The sequence below is a fragment of the Dipodomys ordii genome, unplaced genomic scaffold, assembly GCF_000151885.1.
Source record: "Dipodomys ordii isolate 6190 unplaced genomic scaffold, Dord_2.0 Scaffold61, whole genome shotgun sequence".
Taxonomy (NCBI): domain Eukaryota; kingdom Metazoa; phylum Chordata; class Mammalia; order Rodentia; family Heteromyidae; genus Dipodomys; species Dipodomys ordii.
This window is the reverse complement of record NW_012267277.1, coordinates 5,127,424-5,150,178: the sequence shown is the minus strand read 5'-3', so window position 1 is coordinate 5,150,178 and position 22,755 is coordinate 5,127,424. Positions and strand designations below refer to the sequence as shown.

Here is a 22,755-nt window from a genome sequence, read left to right as displayed (position 1 = left end):
GTAATCATTATGAAAAACACTTGGGACAAGAAACATTTCAAATTTCAGAATTTTTTGTATTTTAGAATATTTGTATAAAATGATCCCAATATCTGAATCATTTTAAGTGCTATACTGGCCTCAAGCTGTATTTGCAAATTAGATAACTTTTCACTACTTTTCCTAAAATTGTATTTCCACTTGATAAAGAACTATGTTCCCAAATTGTTTCTATTTAGATCAAACACTTTTAAAATTACACTTTCAATTTTTACTGTAGATAAAAAAGAAACAGTTCAATCAAAAAATTTTACAGCAAAATCTTAATATAACACATCTATTCCAAAAAACTATGGTATATTGTGAATTTTACATACTTAAATCTACTTGAATTGTAATCGCCACAGAAATTAAAAGGTGCTATCAGGATAAAAAATGTTGTTGGGTTTTTATTTTTACCACATCCAAAATTGATTGCTCCTATCAACTCGAGGTATGTATGAATCCGTCCAATACAATTAACATCCCCACAGTTCTTCAGGCCAGGACGTACTGAGGTCTTATTTAAGTATTTCGGTTTGCATATCTCCCTAATTAAGAGATGGAAGTAAAATTATTTTGGATGAATGAAAACATGCAAAAAAGAGTTCTGGGGAAAACGTCTAATATATAAGAAATCTTAAGAAAACCTTATTTTACCCCTCTCAATGTGTAAATGTGTAGTAAATATAATACTAATACCCAAGTGTATTTTTTTTCTGAAATAAGATATCTTTAAATGACTCAAATAACTTACAAGTACATGTATTGTGCTATTTTCTCTTACAGGTATCATTCTTTTTCCAATGTTAAAATCCATAGATTCCAGTTTTCCTAGATTTTGAACTTAGAAACTTCACAGATCTAAACTCAAGTCAAAATCTTTGGACAGAAGGTTTATTTGTCTGAAAGAATGTAATACCAGACATTTCCAACTGTTTCTCCCATATGGTGCAAATCTTAGGCCTCATACACGCTAGGTGTTCTATCAGTGAGCAATATAATCAGCTTCTACACGTTTCTAACTCTTAATATTACTACTTACATATTACTCTACTTCTGCCAAACAAACATTTAGCTAGCTCATAAATGTTTGCAAGTTTTACATTCATTTTGAATCATGATACCAATAAATATTAAGTGCTCATTCCCAGTAACAAACAGAAACAGGTATACAGGGGACTCCAGTGGAATTAAGAAACTCATGAAGACTATGAAGGAAATAAAGAGGCTCATATATGAGCCTAAGACATGTATTTACTGAATAAATGTAAGGAGTTATGCTAGGAAACATAATTAAGGTTTTAGAGTAATAAAAAAGTTAATATTAGAAACGAGTTTGTGAGTAACTTATTGTGAGTTACACAACTACCTTCTTTACAACTTTATAAGATACATTACTCTCATTTTAGAAGTGAAAGAACCAGTGGGTTCACAAGGCATTTACTTAAGGAAGTGAGTGAAACAGGATTCAAGAACAAATACTATTAAACAAGTATTCAGATATATATTTTATTCTATATATATTTGTGCCTTGTATACCAAGCACTGTTCTAGAGAATAGGGCCAAGTTCCTGACTTTACAGAACTAATCCAGTGGGGGAGACCATCAAATAATCAATGAATAATATATACTACATTGCTAGACTGAAATAGTGCTAAAATGAAAAATAAGGGGACTAGAATATAAAAAACAGGCACAGATTAATTAGGCCTTTCTTTTTTTGTAAATAAGTATTTTTAATGTGTTTAGGCCTTTCAAAACACAGAACAAATTTAAAATCATAAATCTCATGAAGTCCAGAGAAAATAGAAACTTCCATATAAAAGTTTCAGAATGTCTTGAGAGAAAAGGAAACAAACTGTACAGACAGTAATAGGAAAGCAAGAAAGAACATGTCTACTAAACAATATCATATGAGTATACTGACTTTACCAAAAGATTATCTAAATCAAAAGGCTTTAAACAGAACCCAGTAATCTACACAATGGCAAACAAGTGATAAGTACTCTCAAGACGTCCATTCATCTAAGACAGATGATATATACATTCAATAATCTTTTCTCCATAACAAAGCGCCTTCTATATTTGAAGCACTGTTCTAGGCAGTAGAAAATTACCAATAAATAAAACAGAAATCTGTCCTCTTGTTGCCAGTATTCTCAAAATAAGAAGACAATATATTTTCAGTGGTAATAAGCTCTATGGAGAAGATGAAACAGAATACAAGAAGAAAATACATTTTAGAGATGGTGTCCAGAGCCCTTTCATTTCTCTTGAGGAGGCCTGAATGAGTTAAGAAGACAAGACTACCAAGATCTGGAAGGAAAGAAGATGCAAGATAGAATCATCAAGGCTCTGATTTTGTGAAAACACAAAATCAAGACTGAAGTACCAAATTAAGACTGCAGACTCAGTGGCTATGGCGGTAGATGTCAGTATTCCCAACATTTAGAAGACTCAGGCCAGAAAATCACAAGTTTGAGACCAGCCTGGATTATACAATAATGTGAGGCCAACCAGGTTGTACAGAGAGACTTTGTCTCAAAACAAAAAACAACAAAAAAGACTCTGAAATCACCTTCACCTAGGGTGACCCGGAACAAGTTCTTTATCCTCTTATCCTGTGACTCTCATTTTCCTCATCTGTAAAATGAGGACAAAGTTGTCAAGAGGACTAGAGAAAATTTAAATATAATGCATGGCATTTGGCAAGAATTCAGTAACAGCATTGCTTACTGTTTTTTTAATTTTAAAAATTCCCCTAGACAAAGAGTCTACTGCGTCTGCTTTTATGGAAGGATACTTTCATCTACAAACAAATCTGGCAGGCCTCTTTATTTTTAAAACTTAACTCCTGACCATTTCTCCTTTTTTTAAATCACCACTCTCCTCCCTATTTCTTAAGAGAATAGATTTGAATTCTGTTGAAGAACACTTCTTTTGGTTTTCACACTGTTCTACTAAATCAGCATGTTTAAATAGAAATACTGAGATGATTTCATGAATTATGGTAATGCTTTACAAAACTACTCCCATATAATTTATAGTACCTATGTAAATTATTTTGCCTGATTTAGAATCTAAAATTTAAAGTAATAAATTTAATAATCATAACATTAAATACACAGATTGTACCTCAGAGGTCTCTAAGTAACCATTAGCAGTTATTCCTTTTTTATCATGATGCAATCCTTAGCCAGTAGTCAAACCTTTAGTAGTTTAACCAGTACAAGATGACCATGTATCAAGATCAAGAACAAAAGTTCTTCTTTCAGCATATGGGCATCTTTAAAAGCCAAATGTTTAAGTGATATTAACAGTGATTGATCTAACAAGTTCTTTGCTTTTTTATGGTAACAGTCTGAGATTATAGCAGAAAGCTAATGCAACAGGACAGGAAAATTCTTTTTCTTTTTCTTTTATTGCGTGTCTTAGGGCATGAACTCATGGCCTGAGTGCTGTCCCTGAGCCTCTTTGTGCTTGCGGCTAGCACTCTACCATTTGAGCCACAGTGCCAGTTCCAGCTGTTTCTTAGTAGTTTATTGGAGATAAGAGTCTCACAGACTTTTCTGCCCAGGCTGGCTTCAAACCACGATCCCCAGATCTCAGCTTCCTGAGTAGCTAGGATCACAGGCATGCGCCACTGCACTTGGCTAGGAAGATTCTTAATATAACAGAAGAAAAAAAAACAAGAAACAAAGCAGAATCCCTGCAAAGGAAATGGGAATCCTTATGTAAAGATGGCCTTATACAATTCTTAAAAAAAGAGTAATAGTAATTATGAATGTTTAACGATGGTTTGATTAATAAATTATGAAAAATTCAACTTTCAGAGTATTCAGGTTAATAAGGTGAGAAGTGTCTTCTTTTGCTCCCTCTCTCTCATGTAGTTCCAGTAAAATATACCAACAATTTAGAGTGTAAATTTCATGCATCAGAAAATTCTTGTATCCTCATGAAGCCGAGTTCTGCAATCTAAACAAACTTCATGACACCATGCCTTAATCACCAAATGTTTCCTTCTCTTTAGTCAAGACATATGAATAAACCTGGAAAGACACTGTTGCCTAGGACAGTACTTATTATATATTTATAGTTTCCCAACACTGTCCTAAGAAATTGCTTCTTAAAGCAATCATCAGTCACTTTTTGTTTCAAGCTCAAACACTCTAAGATGGATTATGCTAGCAGTAGCATTTTAGAAAGTCCACTATGACAAACTTTAAATCTTGACTACTGAAGTGATAATAAAGATGAAAGCTCTCTGGATCATTTGCAAAATTTTAAATTCTGCATAGAGCTGATTAAAATACTTGAGTGTAAGGTTTTTAAAACAGCATCTAAATAAAATGCAATACTTACCACTGATCCAAAATGTAATTTCTAATTTTCAAGTAACGTTCTGGTGTTTTAGCTTGTCGCCCCTCAAAAAACTCAGGAATTGCTTGTTTTTCTTCTTCTTGAATGACATTTCTGTCTATTTCTATTTCTTGTTCTGGTGGCTTAAGCTCTTCTTCCTCATGGCTTTCTTCCATCATTTGGCAAGGAGAATGAAAAAGCATTTCATTATCACTCATATCTTTCTGCCTTTCACAAGGCTCTAGAGAAACCCACTGTCTGGCAACATCTAGCATTTCATTTTCACCTTGCCCATCAAAGCTTTTAATCTGTTTATATTTCTGATCAATTAATTCAACTGAACTTTTGTCACTGTTGCTCTGTTTTCCAGTCTGTAATGCAATTTCTGAGCCTGAAAATAGTTCCATTTCTTCTTGCTTTACACTTTGAAGATATTCCTTGGAAGATTTAGAAAAGGGACCAGACTCTGGGTGTACAAATTCTCCATGATGGGTTTCATTCGTCTTACTATCAGCAATGTCTAGTGAGAGAACACTGCTAGAATTCTGTTGTGGTGGTAGGGAAATCAATTCATCCACCTCATCTGTGATATCTACTTCTTCATCATCAGATAATGTTTCAATTTTTATAGCATTCAAGTTGGGATCAGCACGCCCCCTGAGAGTTGACAGTGTCCATTCCTTTGCCCCTTTATCTTCATTTTTAACCTGTAGATTAATGTTGCTCTTCTGAGTTGACATTTCTGTCTCCAGACCCAGTCTCACCTTTAGAATCAGAATAAAATCCCCATAATATTAAGACTTTGAAATTTAATGATCCAGCACACATATTAACAGATATAAAAATATTAAACTGATTACATGTTAATCATACTTAACCTGACATTATATTTTCAGTATGTTTTAAATTCAGAAATAAACCATACTTTTTCAGGTTCACGAATGCAGTTTCAGCATAATAGTTTGTATTTTAAAGCACAAAATTATCTTCAATATGTCCTATTATAGAAATATTTATCCTCTTATAGATAGAAATAACATTTTTCTACAGAGGCAATGAGTAGGTATGACCTTTTCCCCTTGGTTTGTGAATAGGTTGGTTGGGGTTGAAACAAAGGTCTCATCCATGTTAGAAGTGTGCTATATTACTGAGTTACATCTCTGCCCTTGAATATAACTTGAAATGAAAATTTTGAAGCTGGAGGTGTGGTTCAGTTTGTAGAGTGCCATCAGCAAATGAGCAAAAACGTCAGGTTCAAGTTCTAGTCCCAGTCTTGTACAGAAAGAAAGAAAGAAAAGAAAAGAAACGAAAAGAAAGAATCTTTATAATAAAGTTTCTGATAAGCCTTGTAAATGGTAGCAAGGGATATGGTATCTTTCAGTGAGAAACTATTTATAGATCCTTTACCAAATCAAGTTCTAAGATCTTACATTTGAGGTTAACTGGCTTACTTTGTAGAAAATACAAAGGCAAAAGGAGGAAAAAGAAAATTAGCACATACAACTTACAATAGGCTTTAACAACCTTCCCATTTATGTGCAGTCTCCTGTTTACAATCTTAAAATTTCAGATGAAATTTTGCTTTGGGTTCATGAAATACTAAGTCTGTTATACTACTGAAATATATCCTCTACCCCTAATCTTTGAATATAACTGAGGACCATGGTAATAAAAATAACCAGGTAAGCTTTTATTTTTTTTTTTATTTAATACCTCAACCTTATTTAGCTACCTTGAAACTACTTTTGGTAGTTGAAAATTGAGGTATATAATGAATCTATTCCAATACTTACCACTTATTCCTAGCTAACACTATGCCAGATCTATCTCATATACAAGATACAATACATTTATATTAAAACACGTTTCACTTAAGATATTCACAAGTTTTATATAATTTTTCCTAGAACTCAAATAAAACATGTTAAAAAAATTCCATATATCAACCAGGCACTGGTGGCTCATGCCTATAATCCTAGCTACTCAGGAGGCTAAGTTCTGAAGATCATGGTTCAAAGCCAGCACAGGCAGAAAAGTCCTCGTGAGACTTTTATCTCCAGTTAACCACTCAAAAACCAGATGTGGAACTGTGGCTCAAAGTGGTAGAGTGCTAATTTGAATAAAAGGGCTTGAGGTCAGCACGTAGGCCCCACAGGCCCTACAACCACAAAAAAAAAAAAAATCCATATATCAAAATCACACAGCTGAGCCAGGTGTGGGTGGCTCACACCTGTAATCCTAGCTACTTAAGAGGCTGAGATCTGAGGATCATGGTTCAAAGCCAGCCTAGGCAGGAAAGTGTGAAACTCTTACCTTCAATAAACCACTAGAAAGCCAGAAGTGGCGCTGTGGCTCAAGCAGTAGAGCACTCGCCTTGAGCTGAAGAGTGCAGGGACAGCACCCAAACCCAGAGTTCAAGCGCCACAACCAACCCCCCCAATCACACAGCTGAATCAGCACAAATTACTTGAAAATTACATCTTTCTAATCAATGTAATCAGCTGTATCTTTCTAATCAATGTAATTAAAGTTTTTGATTCTTAAAAAAAATTGAAAAACTTGTCATTAAATAGATTCCATTATCATATTATCATTTATATTCTCTAAGCTCTAAAAAGTTTATTCTGAAGTTTCAATAATACATATACTTAAAAGAAAATTCTGAAGTTTCAATAATATATATATACTTAAAAGAAAACATTTTCAGAGGAAACAGTAAGATAAGACTTCTAAGAGCTTCTCTTTGGAAGATTATTTGCTGTATAGGATGCCACTGACCACTTATTTGTTTGGCTGATAAAATTTCAACAATAGGATTTAAATGCTTATATTAAATAAATATTTCCACTCATAATTTTATCTTAAATATTACTGTAATTAAGTAGGCTATTTCTATTCTGCTTACCTTATTTTTAAAGTACTGTCTGGCGTAACTCTTCACTTGTAAAACAGTACGGCTTCCAATTAGCTTTGCAATTTTGGTCCACCTTCGGCCAAATTTAGCCTGTGATATCAAAATGGAAAAATACTCTTTTCAGTTAGCTCACTTATATTTCAAGCAACTGCCACATTTCAAAAAACAACAAATGAAAAATTCATCTTATCTATTTTCTAAAGCAAAAAATGAAACCCCATCAACAGATTCAGCTTTTAAAATCAAAGCTTACCTTCCTCGTTGAACTTTGAATTCCAAAAATTGAACAAAATGACTCACAATACCTTTTTGTATGAATTCATACTAAACATTATAAAGTTCTAGATATAAGATATCTTCTTAAAAGAAACAAGTGCCTAAGAGAGAAGTAGATTACATTTGCCACTTGTAGGATCAACTGAATATGATGTGCACTAATTACAATTGTTCTACTTAGATTCTATTCATATCTCAATATTATCCACAGAATGTCCCACAGTAGATACTCCTATATACGCTAATATCACAGTGAGTTGACTCAGAAATAGAGCAGAATTGTTATCGGTATCTTCCTTTCAATGTACCTCCTAACACCTGAAACTGTTGAGGAAGAACAGAGAACATGGCAGGGGTCCCATTGAGTTCTGAACTATAAAAGTCACCTTTGCAATTTTAGAGATGACTAACTTACTGAAGAATTAATTCTCTTTATCATGAGGTAAACAAAAGTAAGAAAGAGGACAGCATGAAACACTTTTGAAGACAAGAGTAACTGGGTAAATATGATCACTTGGGATGATAGGGGCATAGTCACAAAGAAAATGGGAGGAACAGAGTAAAAAAAAAAAAAACTTTCCAAAATGTTTAACAGAGTAAGATTGTCCTATGCCAAACAAAAAGAAATGCCCTTCAGAAAGGTTCAGTCTTTAAGCAAACTTTATCAATGGGCTAAGGTAGAAGGATGTATTACCAGTAATTCAGAGGATTTTGTGTGTAAGAAAATATTTTAAAATACCTTCCTGTACATATATTTCTACTTATCTCGGTGTAAAGAAATTCCCATTTCTTTATATATGGATAACGTATCTTTGGAAGGATACAGGAAGAAGAGGGCACAGTTTACCTCAAAAGTGAGGGAGCCTTAACATCTGGTAACTTTAGGTAGTCATCTGAACTTTATTTGTTGTTGTTGTTGTTTTTGTCAGTCATGGACTTGAACTCTGGGCCTGGGTGCTATCCCTCAGCTCTTCAGCTCAAGGCTAGTGCTCTACCATTTGAGCCACAGCACCACTTCCTCATCTGAACTTTGAACATGTAAATTAAGTCTCTTCAACTACCACCAATATCAACAACAACCAAAAAATAAACCCTAAATTCACAAGCCACTTGCATAAAGGACATATCTATCGAATGTCAAAATAAGACTACAGATCTCATGCAAAATTGTCAGAAACCTTAAATAAAAGATTGGTAAAGTTAGACCTCCATGCAATGTATTAAAGTGCTGATACAAAAAGTGTCAAGAGCACAGAAAAAAATTTTCAAACAGATTAAAAACCTGAAAATAGATTCTGTTTTTACATAAGAACATCAAGGAGTATACATATCATAGTCTTAAAATGCATTTTATTTCTCATTCATAAAAATGTTAATATTTAGCCGGGCACCGGTGGCTCACACCTGTAATCCTAGCTACTGAGGAGGCTGAGATCTGAGGATCACGGTTCAAAGCCAGCCCGGGCAAGGAAAGTCCATGAGACTCTTATCTCCAATAAACCACCAGAAAACCAGAAGTGGCACTGTGCCTCAAGTGGAGTGCTCGCCTTGAGATGAAGAGCTGAGGGACAGTGAAGCCCAGAGTTCAAGCCTCATGTTCAACAAAAAAAAAAGTTAATATTTTAATTTGCATTCCAAATCTGTAATTATGCTCTCTATACAATAAATATAATATCAAAATTAGCAAAATACTGAGTAACATACAGCTAAAATATACAATGCAGTCTTGATAGTTTAAAAAATATTAATGATAGTTTAAAAAAATGAAACTGAGCATGATGGCTAATAACTGCTATTCTACCTATTCAGGGAAAAAAGATCTAGAGGAACTATACTTGAGACCAATCCTGCCAAAAATTTAGCAAGATCCTATTTCAACCAATAGAGGGTGTAGTAGCACACACTTGTCATTCAGTTGCATCAAAAAAAATAAATGGGAAGGTCAAGGTGCAGGCTAGCCCAGGCAAAAATGTGAGACCCTATCTCAAAAATAACTAAAGCATCATCAGCAAAGCACCTGTCTAGAAAGTACAAAGCTCTGAGTTAAAACCTCAGTATCACCAAAAAGAAAAAAAGATCTGAATATTTTGCTAAACATTTCTTTCAGAGTCAGGAGTATTTTCAGAATTAGAACACCATGTTTTCCCCCCTTATATGACTTCTGTATATTTAAAAAGATCTCAGTGAGACACATACAGTAAAGAAAAGTTACTGGTCTTCAAACGTGTAGTCAAATACATGGACAACATTATCCCAAACAGTCAGAAGAAAAAAGAACTCAGCTGACTACTCAGGTTCAAATACACAGGTTATTACTTGGTTTTGTTCTGTTTTCAGAGAAAACAACTAAATATTTAATAGTTTTAGTTCAGGTACTTTTATTTCAGGTGTCATATAAAGAAACAGCTAATTTCTCAGATTTTTATCACTACCAAAAACATAAAACTATCCAATTTTAGTGCCTTGGAAATAGGTGAAGAAGAATTTCCTTGTACTTACACTATAATTGTGAAAAATGAAAGGTAAGAGTAATAGTAATTACAAGCTTGGTCTCTACAAATAAATTTAATCTTACAACTGTATCATTATTTGCTTCTAGAATCATTTTACTATAAATTAAAAATTGCTCTATTTACCAGCCCTTGTTCAAACAGTTCTTTTTCTTCTATCGTCCACTTTACTGAGTAACTGGCTGGTTTTGTAGGAGAGTGTACCCTGAGGGGAAAAAGAGGAATTGCAAAAAAATTTTCTGAAATGGAACATTCCATATTTATGCAACTAAAGGTTATAGATAGCCATGGGCTAAAATCAATATTTTTTGAGTCTGTGAATTAAAAAAAAAATAGAACAAAAAAAATGCTGCAGCCTCTACCCAGGGGAATAGATTTACCCTGTTACATATCTCTACTCACGATGATAGGAACCCCCAAAATATATGATTTGAGTGAAGATAACACTAAAAACCATCCAAGGAAGTCAAGGGGTAACAGAGGCATGTAAGTTTAAAATTGTTCTACAAATAACTCTTTGGTTCATCTGTATAAATTACATAAATACTGAGCCAGAAAAGAAGTCAGAACTATGACATTACATTTATTTCTTTTGTAAGTTAGTGTTTCAAGCAATGAACAACCATTAAAAAAAAAAAATCACCATTTACCTTTCCATTCACTTTGTTTATTCAGCAAAATGTAAATGCCAAAGGCTGCACAGCGTTCAAACTCCTGAGCACTTAGAAATCTACCCTTAAATAGACCGTAACTTGCAAGTCTACAAACTGTAAATAATGTCAAATTTTATCCAATTATAAAGATATTTTAAAACAGTTAATTTCTGTAGATAATTTTGTGCATGTGCGTGTGCTGGTCATAGGACTTAAAATCAGGACCTGAGCTCCTTTGCTCAAGACGGGCACTCTACCACTTGAGCCCCATCTCCACTTGTGGCCTTTTGGTGGTTAACTGGAGGTAAGAGTCTCACAGACTTTCCTGGCTTTGCACTGTATTCCTCAGCCTCCTGAGTAGCAAGGAATACAGGTATAAGCCACCAGCACTTGGCAACTTCTGTGGGTAACTTTTAAAAGCCACAAATCAAAGTTAATTTTGTTGAAAATTTAAAATTAGCTGATAGAGCAATAGGAATCAAGCCAATTCATATTAGATAGGCGCTTCTAATAATGTTTCCCTATAGCTCTAGTCATCTTTTCTGTAATATGAACTCCCTATAAAAGGTCATTAAAAGAATTTGGCAAATAAACAACATAAAATTATGCATTCCAACTTCTGTACAAAACACTTTGTTTTTACATTTGTTTTTCAATCAAGAGTACCTTTCCTCTAGCCAATTATAAATTTTAAAAAATTTTCTCATAAACTCTAACCAATCAAAAAGATTTAAAAATATAAAACAAATACATACATGATTTTTGCTGTTTTCTGCAGACTGCATGACATGTAAAAAGAAAAATAAGGAAGCCTGTGAAAAAGTTTCTAAAAATACAACTCATATTTTTAATAGTATTATAAATTGATTTTTTACCTGTTCATGTATTTTTTATCATCTTCCTTTTGATCAAGCCAGAATTTTCCTGGATGTGATTTTTTTGATAAATAATATCTATATAATTATTAAAGAAATTTAAAAATTGTTATTGGTGATAATGCCCTTATGTGATTTATAACATGGGCATTCCCAAACTCAGAGTTCAGTAAAAATTAATATTTAAGTCTACCAAGAAATTTCTTCTCAAAGTTCTTCAAAGGAGCCTACTATACAATACTGTTATATTAGTCTGAGACACTAATCGTTTACAAATATTTACTGTTTATTATATTATGCATTAGAAGTAACTGTATTGAGGACAAAATTATAAAAAAAAAACCATCTTAGTCTTCTATGCTTCTACTAAGTAACTGATTATGTATCTCTTATGCTTATATGTAACTAAATATTTATATAACCCTTATTCTATTTGCTTCCATATCTGAAAAGGAACAAGTGGCTACTAGCCAGCCACATGTATGACTTCTGAGCATTTGAAAATTGGCTTGCATGAACTAAGATGTAATATACAAATAAAATACACATTGGGTTTCAAATACTTAGTATGAAACAAAGACTGAAACATTCTGCTAATATGGACAAATATTGAAATAAGAGTATTAAAATTAAATATGTATTATATAACTAAAATTAATTTTGCTTATTTTAAGTGAAGCTACTAGGAAAATTTATAATACTTATGCTTCTTGTTGAAAAGCAATAATCTAGATTATAATTGCAATGTTTAGGGAAAGTTAGCAAACAAGAAAACACAAAAGGGATAACCTACAATAATTAAAGTTACAGATTCTAAAATTTACAGCAACAAATAGGAACAGGAAGAACAGAAATTACGGCTTACTGAGTAGAAATCTATGAAATACAAACAGAAGAGTTAAAAATAAATCTGTATTTATAAGACTATCGCCAAAAATTCAATTGTTTTGTTCATTCCTTTCATCATACTTGTAAGAAAACCAAGTCCCAAGAAGTTAATTACAAACAGCAAGCACAGATGAAGGAAATCCCAAGAGGCAGCAAAATGGCTGGACCTTAGGGAAGTATTCACAAATTTGGAAGAAAAATGTTCATTCCGCTATATATGTTTTATGTTTTTTACTTATGTTTCTTCCCCCCCAAAAAGTTATAAATTGTAAGAATTGAGAATCAGTTGAGAACTTTGCAAATTCTAATTCTGTGTCCTTGGGCAAATGGACATATTTGAGTTTTAGCTTATATAAGTTTATATAACTAAGAATGAAACTGTGGACTTAGGTTCTAACTTAAATATTCTATAATTTCTCCTCAGTATTCTTATATCATAAAGAGTTGGCTGAAAAGATGAACTGGTAGTAAAGCAGAACCTGAAGAATACAATGGTGTCTTCTGTATCAAGAGGTAATGTGATAACAGCAGTATGCAGCTCATCTAGTAATTACAGTGACCTATTTCTGTAACTTTTGCACTTATTTTTTTTGGGGTTGGTCATGGGGCTTGAACTCTGAGCCTGGGAGCTATACCTACGCTCTTTAGCTCAAAGCCAGTGCTCTACCACTTGAGCCACAGCACCACTTCCTGACAGATTTTTTTTTTAAACCTTGAAACTTTTACTTTCTTCATAATCATTAAAGGATACTCTTCTTCCAACAACATTTTCTCAATTACAGCTTTGTTCTCTTCACTGATAGTGGTATCCAGAGTCCAAGGCTATTTAAAAAAAAGTTTTATTAAATGTATTTATTTGTTTTGTTAAGTAAAATACATAATTATATAATAACAAATACTAACAGCCTGTACCTTTGATTCTCACAATAACATTATGACATAGGCATTAACATTTCATATACACATCCATCTCCCTGCTAGCATTTCTAATGAAAGAGATTTGACTTAGCGGTATATACTCTGGATTCCAGGGTTCATGCTCCTAACCCATGACAGGGTAAAATGGCTGATATCATGTACAAAAGAACATGATATCAGACATTCTACAAAATACTTAACCTAGTTCCCAAACTCAATACTTGTGTCCCTCAGCAACAATCTCTATAGATCATCCACAGGATGGATGGATCCTATTGATCCATCTATGGATCAACTCTCAAGGTTACATATTTTCAGCTCATTGTGCTTTTCCAGGCTCTCAACTATTTTATCAACTACTCATTTGAAATTTCCACTTAAATATATAATTGGCTTCTCAAAGTTAACATAACATCTCATTATCAGGTCTCCATCTATTTCTTCCCCAGCTTTTCCAATTTAGCAAAATATATTAATAGTCACTAAGTGAATCTACAAAGATAGAATTGTGTTTTTCCTTTACCCCAATTCTGATATCCAATCTAAGATAAAGCTCTACTTGTAAAATATAATTCAAATCTACCCATTTTATCTTTTCTGCTACCAACCAAGACAAAGATTACTACAAATGTTTCCTAAAGGGTACTTATAATTTTATTTCTGCTTCCCTCCCTTCTAATATTTATTCATTGAGCAAGCAAGATACATGTTATAAAAATGAGCCTAAATCTGTATTAAAAATATTTATGAAATGTATCAATGCTTTAGTTCACTTATAAAAAATTAAAATGCTTTGGCATGATCTAAACCATAGGCAGAGATCTTACATTACTTTTCAACTTTGTCACTGTCTTTTTCTACCACATTCTACACAGAGATTAGAGTTCTTTCAACCACAGCTGTTCCATTTACTGTTTATTCTGCTTCGGATTTTATTTCTCATCCACTCACATATCTACCTAGTCTTCCCATGACTTTAAACTTAAATACTTCCTCAACATTTTCTTCATTCACAGCTTTATCTTAATTACCCTCCTACACGGAGTATTCTGTCAATACTTTGATTTTTTTCTTCCTTCATAAACTGTAGTAGGGTTTTTCATCTGACTTTTCTTTAGAATAAAAGCTCCTTGAAAGAAGGGCCATGTCTATCTTTATTATAATTGTATTCTCTAAACCTGGCCCCGTGTCTGGCACATGGTAAGTATTCAGTAAATAATTGTGAAATAACAAAAACATTCTGTGGTATTACCCATTTCTTAAATTGAAAAAACTAAGACTCACAAACTTGAGAAGTGGTAATAATTTGTACCTAACTCCACCTGACTCCAAATAGCCTCTAACAGACCATTTTTTAGTTAAGAAAGACAGTTCTCATATTTTCAAAGTGAAGTACTGCTTCTGTAATTTTTGAGAACAAGAACTTGGGCAATGAATAATATTTAACAAAATACTTACAATAAGGCCATTCTCATTTCTCCATGAATCAAGATAGTGATCAGCTTGTAAAACTGATGCTTCACTTCCATCATTTCTGTAATAATTAACGAGTAAAAAATTATAATGTCTTAGTAAATGGCTTTAACTTATATAGCAAAGAAACTAGCCAGCTGTTCATGTTAAGAAAATAGTTCCACACTCTCCTCAGCAGATTTAATACTACAGAAACACCCACTTTACATTTACACTCTGAGGAAAAAAATAACCTAAATGAACCAAAAATCCAGATTTATCTGTTTGGGGGGAGGGGTGTGTGTGTGTATAAATTCATTCAACGTTATTAAATTCTTTAATTGTATCTAAGCCATAACATCTACCATTTCCAATACCGCCCCAAAATGAAGGAAAAAATGAAATTAGAAGAATCAAAATAGAAAGTAATAAAGGAAGTCTTAATACCATCTCATAAAATTTTTTAAATAATTTGGGTTATTTGGAGGATTAATCTTAGTTATTTCTCTCATTCATTTTATTGAACTAATACATGACAATGTAAACTTCATATGAAAAAAAGGTTGAATAGTTAAGTTTTAGGGGTCTCTATCTATGACATAATTTAGCATTTTACTTTTGCCTGTATGAAACTACAGTTTCTGAATCAAATTACTGAGTATTTTTTCCTCAGAACTAAAATTTTGGAGTTCTAAAAGAGCAAAAACTTATCAATTAACATATATACCTTTACCTTTAATTAGACCTATAATGGTTACAACAGACTGAGGGGCTAACAGGTATTCTCTACCATCAACTGAAAGCAGTAGTGTCTTTCAACTGTTTATAGCACACAAGTTTTAACACATGTCAAATCTAATCTAGACAAGGTTAAATACAGGTTATAAGACATATTAGCAGAAGGAAAGCATTGCAGAAATAACTAAGTCTTCCAAGAGTATAGAAGGTGGGACTCGTACCATATCACATTCATTGAAGAAATCTTTTCATTACTATTCCTTAGTAAGGATCAGCAACATCCACACTCTGATATGTACATATGGACACCAATCTGAATCTTTATAGGTACCACAAGTTAACAGGTTTAAACCTAAATCACCTTTCCTTCCAAATCTAGCATTCTTCCATTGTTATGAAAGTTGTCTTAGCCAATGACACTTCTATTTTTTTCATTGCCCCAGCCAGAAATATTATAAGCCTGAAATATAAGCCTCCTTCATAACCCACAGTCTGTTGCCAATAATATTGTCACGTTTTTCCAAAGCAATCCTATGGTATATCCATACTTAGCAATGAGGTCCCATAATTTCAGGTCTTAGTGTTTTCCTAGGCAAGTATAAGCAATACAGACAAGCCATTCATCTTCCTTCCATTTACCTCCATCTGACATTCATAGTTTATATGTGCTTTTTTCAACAAGAAATTACTTCTGAACATAGCTTTTTATAACTGTTATATGCTCAGGGCATTTGTTAAATGAGCAAAAAAGATGGATATGGAGCACGAAGGTCTTCTGTAGGTAGGTAATGAAGAATTTTATGACAAAACCAATTGGAGAATGAAGGGAATATCATGATCAGATTTGCATGCAGGAAAGACTATCTTCAGGAAATAATAAAAGGGGCCAAGGAGTAATAAAGTAATAGCGATTAAGGTGAGAAAGGTGGTAGTAACCTATATCTAAAGAATAATCTTTGCCATTAGCTGCTTAAAAAAAGAATAATCAGTGTAACCAAGAGGAGTGAATACATATAAGAGAATAGTTAGACAGAATGAGCAAGCCCTTAATAACTGATAAAACGCAGGAAATGGAAGTTAGGGAAAAGACTGAAGTTCAGGTTTGTTCTCTGGGTGACTGAATGGATGTTGGTGCTACTCACTGAACTAGGAACATTAGAAAGGCAGGTTGGGAATGTTGATGAAATGGTAGAAGGAAAAGGTAAAATGCTATCTTTTAACTTTGGTACCTTACACTTAGCAAGACCTTACAAGTAGTATGTTCTCAATTCTCAAGAGGTCCACAAATGTTCTATTGTGCTGTATCAACACACCTCAAAGGGCATAAATCAAACTCAATCACTTATTGTAGATCCAACACTATGAGGCATCATTTGCCAGAACATAATGAAAATGCTGCTCCTTGAAATTGTATAAACAAGGCTCTGACCATCAGAAACCAGTAATATTTGTAATTTCACTTTATGACATCAACACTACCTAATGCTCAATATGAAAAAAGAAAGAAAAACTACAGTCAGAAAAGTTACAATAGACTTATGGAAGCAGCATATAGTTAATGCCATCAGGTGATCATCATTGTCTCCAAGACAAATTCACTTCTTTATAGACTAAATGATACATTCCTGACTACTTATCTCACTGACTTGTGAAAATTATATCAAACATGCAAAAAATACTTAAGATTCAAAAGCTATTTTAAAAATATGAACATTAGGGGGCTGGGAAGGTGGCTCAGTGGTAGAGCGCTTGCCTTGCATGCATGAAGCCCTGAGTTCAATTCCTCAGCACCACATAACCAGAAAAAAAAAAGCCGGAAGTGGCACTATGGCTCAAGTGGTAGAGTGCTAGCCTTGAGCTGAAGAGTTGAGGGACAGTGCTCAGGCCCAGAGTTCAGGCCCATGACCGGACCAGAAAAAAAAAAAGAACATTATTATTATGAAAGGTTCCTTATTGATCTGCACAACTTTGGATGACTTTATCTAAAGACTCAAATGACTATGCAAATTTAATTATCCCTCACTTATTTTTTTATAGTGCTTTAACAGTTTACTTGAGCAAACCCTCCAGAATGGCTTTTTGACAGTTAACTGGAGATAAAGAGTCACAAGGCCTTTTCTGCCAAGGCTGGCATCAAACAAGGATCCTCAGGTCATAGTTCCCTGCGTAGCTAGGATTACAGGTATGAACCACCAGGCAGAGAGAGAATTCATCGTTTTTCCTTAATGCTTCATGGTTAGGTCTGATATGTAATATATGAAACTGCCAAGTTACAGGTAAAAAATAATCTAGTATTAGGAACTTCATGAAGTTCAACTTAATGTTATTGACAGTTACAAGTAACTTTACACAACACTTAGAACTCAGGTCTTGAGAGTTCTAGACCTCTTCCAAAAGGAGACAAATTCCTTACTCAAAAAGAAAGGAGTCTGAGGAGGTTCTATTTAAAATAACAGGCCCTGGAAGGAAGGGTGAGAAAATGTAGTTAATTACATTCAACATGCATCATGTAAAAACCGAACTAGTAACTTGACGGTAAAGGTGGGGGGAGGGGTGATGAGGAGATGGTGGAAGGAATGACACTGATACAGAATTATCACCTACAACCTGACTTGCTACAGTCCTGCAGGACTGTCTTCCGTGATTTCACTTGAGCTTGAGAAGATCCATGCTATTTTTCCGTTTACACCTGAGCGCTGTGGGACTCAGACAGACCGTGCGCCTGTCACTCGGGGAAGCAGTAGGGCCAGTAAAGACAGAAGGAAGACCTCCAACTGTTCGCCTCTGAAGTCTGACCCCTTTCACGTCGGTCACAACGCGCCTCCCGTGGCAGGAGCGAATGCCAAGACGGGCCCGCGGGGGCCGGAGCTCGCGAGGGGCGGCAGGAGGGTCCCCGCGCTTCGGTCCCGTCGGTAAGGCGCCTGGTCCGGTGGATTCTGCGACGGAGTGGACGTGAAAGGAACCGACTCGTGCTTCCACTGCAGGCGGCAAGACGCGAAAAGCCGCGCTCCGGGGCCCCGGGCCCGCGCGCCGGGCTGCGGGGACGCCGGCGGCCGCGAGGCGCCGGGCCACTTCCGGGCCCAGCCCCAGGCCCCGCCGACGGCCCCGGGAACACCTGCGACGTTCCCAGGACCCCTGCTCACCCCTGGCGGCTCTCCCGGCCCCTGCGTCCCTGCGCGCCCCGGCCACACCCAGTCACTACGCCTCACCCGGGGTGTCCGGCTGCCACCACGTCCCCTTCGACATCCACATCCGCCTCTTCTGCCGCCATGATGGCACCTGACCCCGCCCGTGCTCCCGAGAGATCTCGCGAGAGATCAAGAAGCTGGAGGCGCGAGACCGGATGTATCTCGAGACGAGAAGCTGAGCCTGCTCCGGCCCCAGCCAGGGAGGCGGGGCTTCCGGTGGACACCCCGCCCCCCTCCCCCAGGGGCCAGTGTTGGTTATTTTGAATTGGTCGGCCTGGGAAAACTTAGGAAAGAGGCCCTGACTGGACTTCTTAAGCGTATGTTGTTGAGCAAATACTTTTCTCTTGTGTAAAATGTAGAAAAACAGCAAATGGCTTTCTAGATCAAAAGTCATGCCAGGTCTGCTTTCCTGAACTGTGCAGGTGGCAGACTGAAAGTCAGTGTCTCAGCCTCCGTCTCTAACTCTGTGCCTCTGCCTCTCTCTCTAACTCTGGATCTCCGCCTCTTCCAACAGTCTTAAACATTCATGTGAGGATAAGAATTTAACTTGTAATTTTTATAGAGATCCTTAGAATTTAAAAATCACTTTCATAGCTGGGCGCTAGTGGCTCACACCTGTAATCTTAGCTACTCAGGAGGCTGAGATCAGAGGATCGTGGTTCAAAGCCAGCCCAGGCAGGAAAGTCTATGAGACTCTTTATCTCCAATTAACTATCAGAAAACTGGGAAGTGGCGCTGTGGCTCAGTAGCTAGCCTTGAGCCAAAGAGCTCAAAGACAGGGCCCAGAGCCCGAGTTCAAGCCCCATGGCCAACAACAAAACAAAACAACTTTCATGACCATGAACCCTTACAATAATGCCCTAGTAAGGTAGGTACATATGAGATATTTCACAGGTAAGAAAACTGAGGCTCAGCAAGTTGACAGAGCTAAGATTGCATGCCTTTTTGACTGTTGAGTAATACCATCATATCTGCCAAAAAAATGTGTGCTTTTCAAGAAATTAGACATTGCCTTTTACTATACTTCTACCTTAGCATATGTCATTTGCATTGTTGTAATTATTGCTTCACCTGTCTGCCTCCTCCATTGGATTGGGAATGCCTGAAAGACAAAGCTAGTTCTTATATGACCATTCAACATGGTGTCTAACAAATAATAAGTTCTTAATAAACACAACAATCAACAAAATGTACCTACTTCTCAGAATTTCCTGTTTGTCCCAAGTCACCTGTGTTCCCAGGGCAGTACTATGAATATTATAGCAGAAGATGGAGAGCAAGATTTGAAAAGAGAGAGAGCCAGTATTCAGAAACTGAACGTTGTATGAACTCCATTGTCAGACCACCTGGAGAAGCGTGCTTTCTGTTGTTAAAGGGCTTATCCAATGACCACTCCCAATAGTAACCCCAAACAGCATAAAGAAGGCATTTTAAGCTGCTTGTCAAATTTAATTTAGAGCAAGGATTTATTTGTTGTGCTTGGCTGAACAGTTAAAAGAAGAGAAAAATGGATATGCCTTTCACTGATTTTATATAGCAAATAGAGATTGGGACCATGACAGGACTATCTAAATATATATCACATTAAATGAGAAGAGCACCTCCTAGAAGAGTAATTCAAAATAAAATGTGTACGGTGTCTCCTGCAATGCTGTAATAAAGATTTCTCTGTCCATGGCATCAGTAGACATTGAAATATATGTGGAAGAAAGTAAAGTCCTGTGCCACATCCAAAAAGCTAACCACTTGTGGTTTCTTAAAGTTAACAAGAGGAGTTGTGGAGTTACCAACAGACATAAATCTGGCAAGCAATGGAGCAGAAATTCAAACCAAAATTAACTTCAGTGGTGGTATTTTTCCTATGACAAATATTTTTCCAGTGGTGAGTGTGTGTACGTATATGTATATATGTGTATTTGTCTGTCTTCAGAGTTAACAGGAGACAATCTCAGCAGAGCAGAAATATTCAAGTAAATGGAAAATCACATAAATTCACAACTAAACTTACACACCTAAATTCATAGTAATAAGTGCTGTCAGTTCTTTTACATGCCAGGTCTTAGGGAAAGGGAACTGGATGGACAATCACAGATTTCTGATTCTAGTATGAAGGAAGATTCTAATGTTTTCCATCTCATAAGCCAGACTCCCTATGTTATGACATGATCCTGTTTTTACATTTATTTCTTTATTCCTATGACTCTAGCAGAACTGGCCTTATAGTGAGATATCAATTATTTGTTGTATATGTACCCACAAAAATCCATGATTAATGGCTTGAAGCTATTATATTGGAAACATATCCAGTTCTTTTTGTTTTAACACCACACCCAGAGAAAAGCCAACCTTCAGATGTTGTGATTTGTCTTTTTATAAAAGACTGTATCAGACACAATAGCTCATGCCTATGATCCCAACTACTTGGTAGGTTGAGATTGAAAAACCAATTTCTTGGCTAGCCCAGCCCCAAAGTTAGGAAAATCCTACCTAATAAGTCGGGTATAGTGGTGTGTGCCTAGCCTCCCAGCTATACTGAAGGCTGTAGGCAAATAATTCGTAGTCTAGGCCAGGCCCAGGTAAAAATTCAAGACCTAACCTGAAAAACATCTAAGCATTAAAGTGTTGGGAATGTGGTACACATAGTAGAACTCCTGCCTACCAAGTTCAAGGCCCCAAGTTCAAAACTCAGTACTGTCGATATCACACACACACATACACACACACACACACACACACACACACACACACGACAGATCACACTTTATAGCCAGTTGCAAATGGCAGTTTTAATTCTTGATGCAAGGAATCATTTGTCAGGCTGATGGCCATATCATTCTTGACAAATTTTGAAGTCTGGCCACTCTGCACATTGAGGGGCCCAGCCAGGCTGCAGTCTTCCCACACGTGCTTCCCACTGCTGTACATGTACCATGTCCCTTCACTTTTCATTTTTGTCCTAAAGACTAAGAGCCAAAGGACCAAACTCTAATTCAGCATCTTTCTAACTTCATACCATGTTAAGCCCAGGAAATATTCTAATGACTGTACATTTAGCTTTTCTCATTAAAATGTACTATTATTTTTAGTGTAATTCCCTTTAAATGTGTGTGTGTGTGTGTGTGTGTGTGTGTGTGTGTGTGTGTGTGTTGTATTGGGGATCAAACCCAGGTCCTATTTCATACTATGATCTACCACTGGGCTGTATCCCTAAATCTATAATTATATATTTTAAAAATGAATAACATATCTATAGTGCTCTGAGAGAGGAGGAAGATTACTTATGGACAGACAGGGCATATGAGGACCAATAGTACCAGATCTCTTTGATATGTAAGGCAGTATCTTCTTTGAACCTACCAAGAATTCTTCCAAGAAAGCATTATCACTCCTTAATTTAAAGGGAAGGAAACTAAAAACTCAGAGAGTTATGGTTTCATGGATAATGAGTACCAGATCTGGGATTCACATGTGAGCCTTGCTGGCCCTCTATGCTTATTCCATTGTATTTTCACATTACAGTGGAAAAAATAGGATATATATATATATATATATATATATATATATATATATATATATATCTGCAATGCTCTGTGAGCTAATAACATTCTATTTGGCATAAAAATAAATCACAAGTAGATGATGTTCTGGTTCTTTTGAGTTGCTGAAGTCAAGAAATGAGTAGAAAGTATATTTTAAGGATGAGAGCTTTGTCCCATGAGTTTACAAATTCCTAAATGCAGCTATCCCCTTTGCCTTGCTCTCTTCCTTTTGCTGGCCTTAAAACAAAGTTAGCAGAAGGCTCCTTGCCTTTAAACCCTCACTTTTGTTGTAAGGGAACACTGAGTCAATAACATGCATGTCTCATATTTCAGCTACATTGGTATTGAATCCTTTGGGAGACAGCTTGCTCACTTCTTGAGTCCCTCATCCCCCCATTTCTAGTGGAAGAAAAGATCACTGGT

General features: G+C 35.7%; 1 protein-coding gene across 1 annotated transcript in view; it reads right to left on the bottom strand.

Moving 5' to 3' along the window:
- The window catches only part of Mysm1 (Myb-like, SWIRM and MPN domains 1), a 38,193-nt gene extending 19,305 nt beyond the window's left edge, over nt 1-18,888 (bottom strand). Inside the window, exons 1-9 of the mRNA XM_013022281.1 lie at nt 18,815-18,888; nt 14,874-14,949; nt 13,249-13,319; nt 11,610-11,687; nt 11,490-11,513; nt 10,208-10,286; nt 7,287-7,385; nt 4,385-5,145; nt 439-569 (exon numbers count right to left, since the gene is read on the bottom strand). Coding sequence (XP_012877735.1) covers nt 439-569; nt 4,385-5,145; nt 7,287-7,385; nt 10,208-10,286; nt 11,490-11,513; nt 11,610-11,687; nt 13,249-13,319; nt 14,874-14,949; nt 18,815-18,876 — 1,381 coding nt within the window. The 5' untranslated portion in view covers nt 18,877-18,888. The remainder of the gene's footprint in view (nt 1-438; nt 570-4,384; nt 5,146-7,286; nt 7,386-10,207; nt 10,287-11,489; nt 11,514-11,609; nt 11,688-13,248; nt 13,320-14,873; nt 14,950-18,814) is intronic.
- Between the last annotated feature and the right edge of the window lie 3,867 nt (nt 18,889-22,755).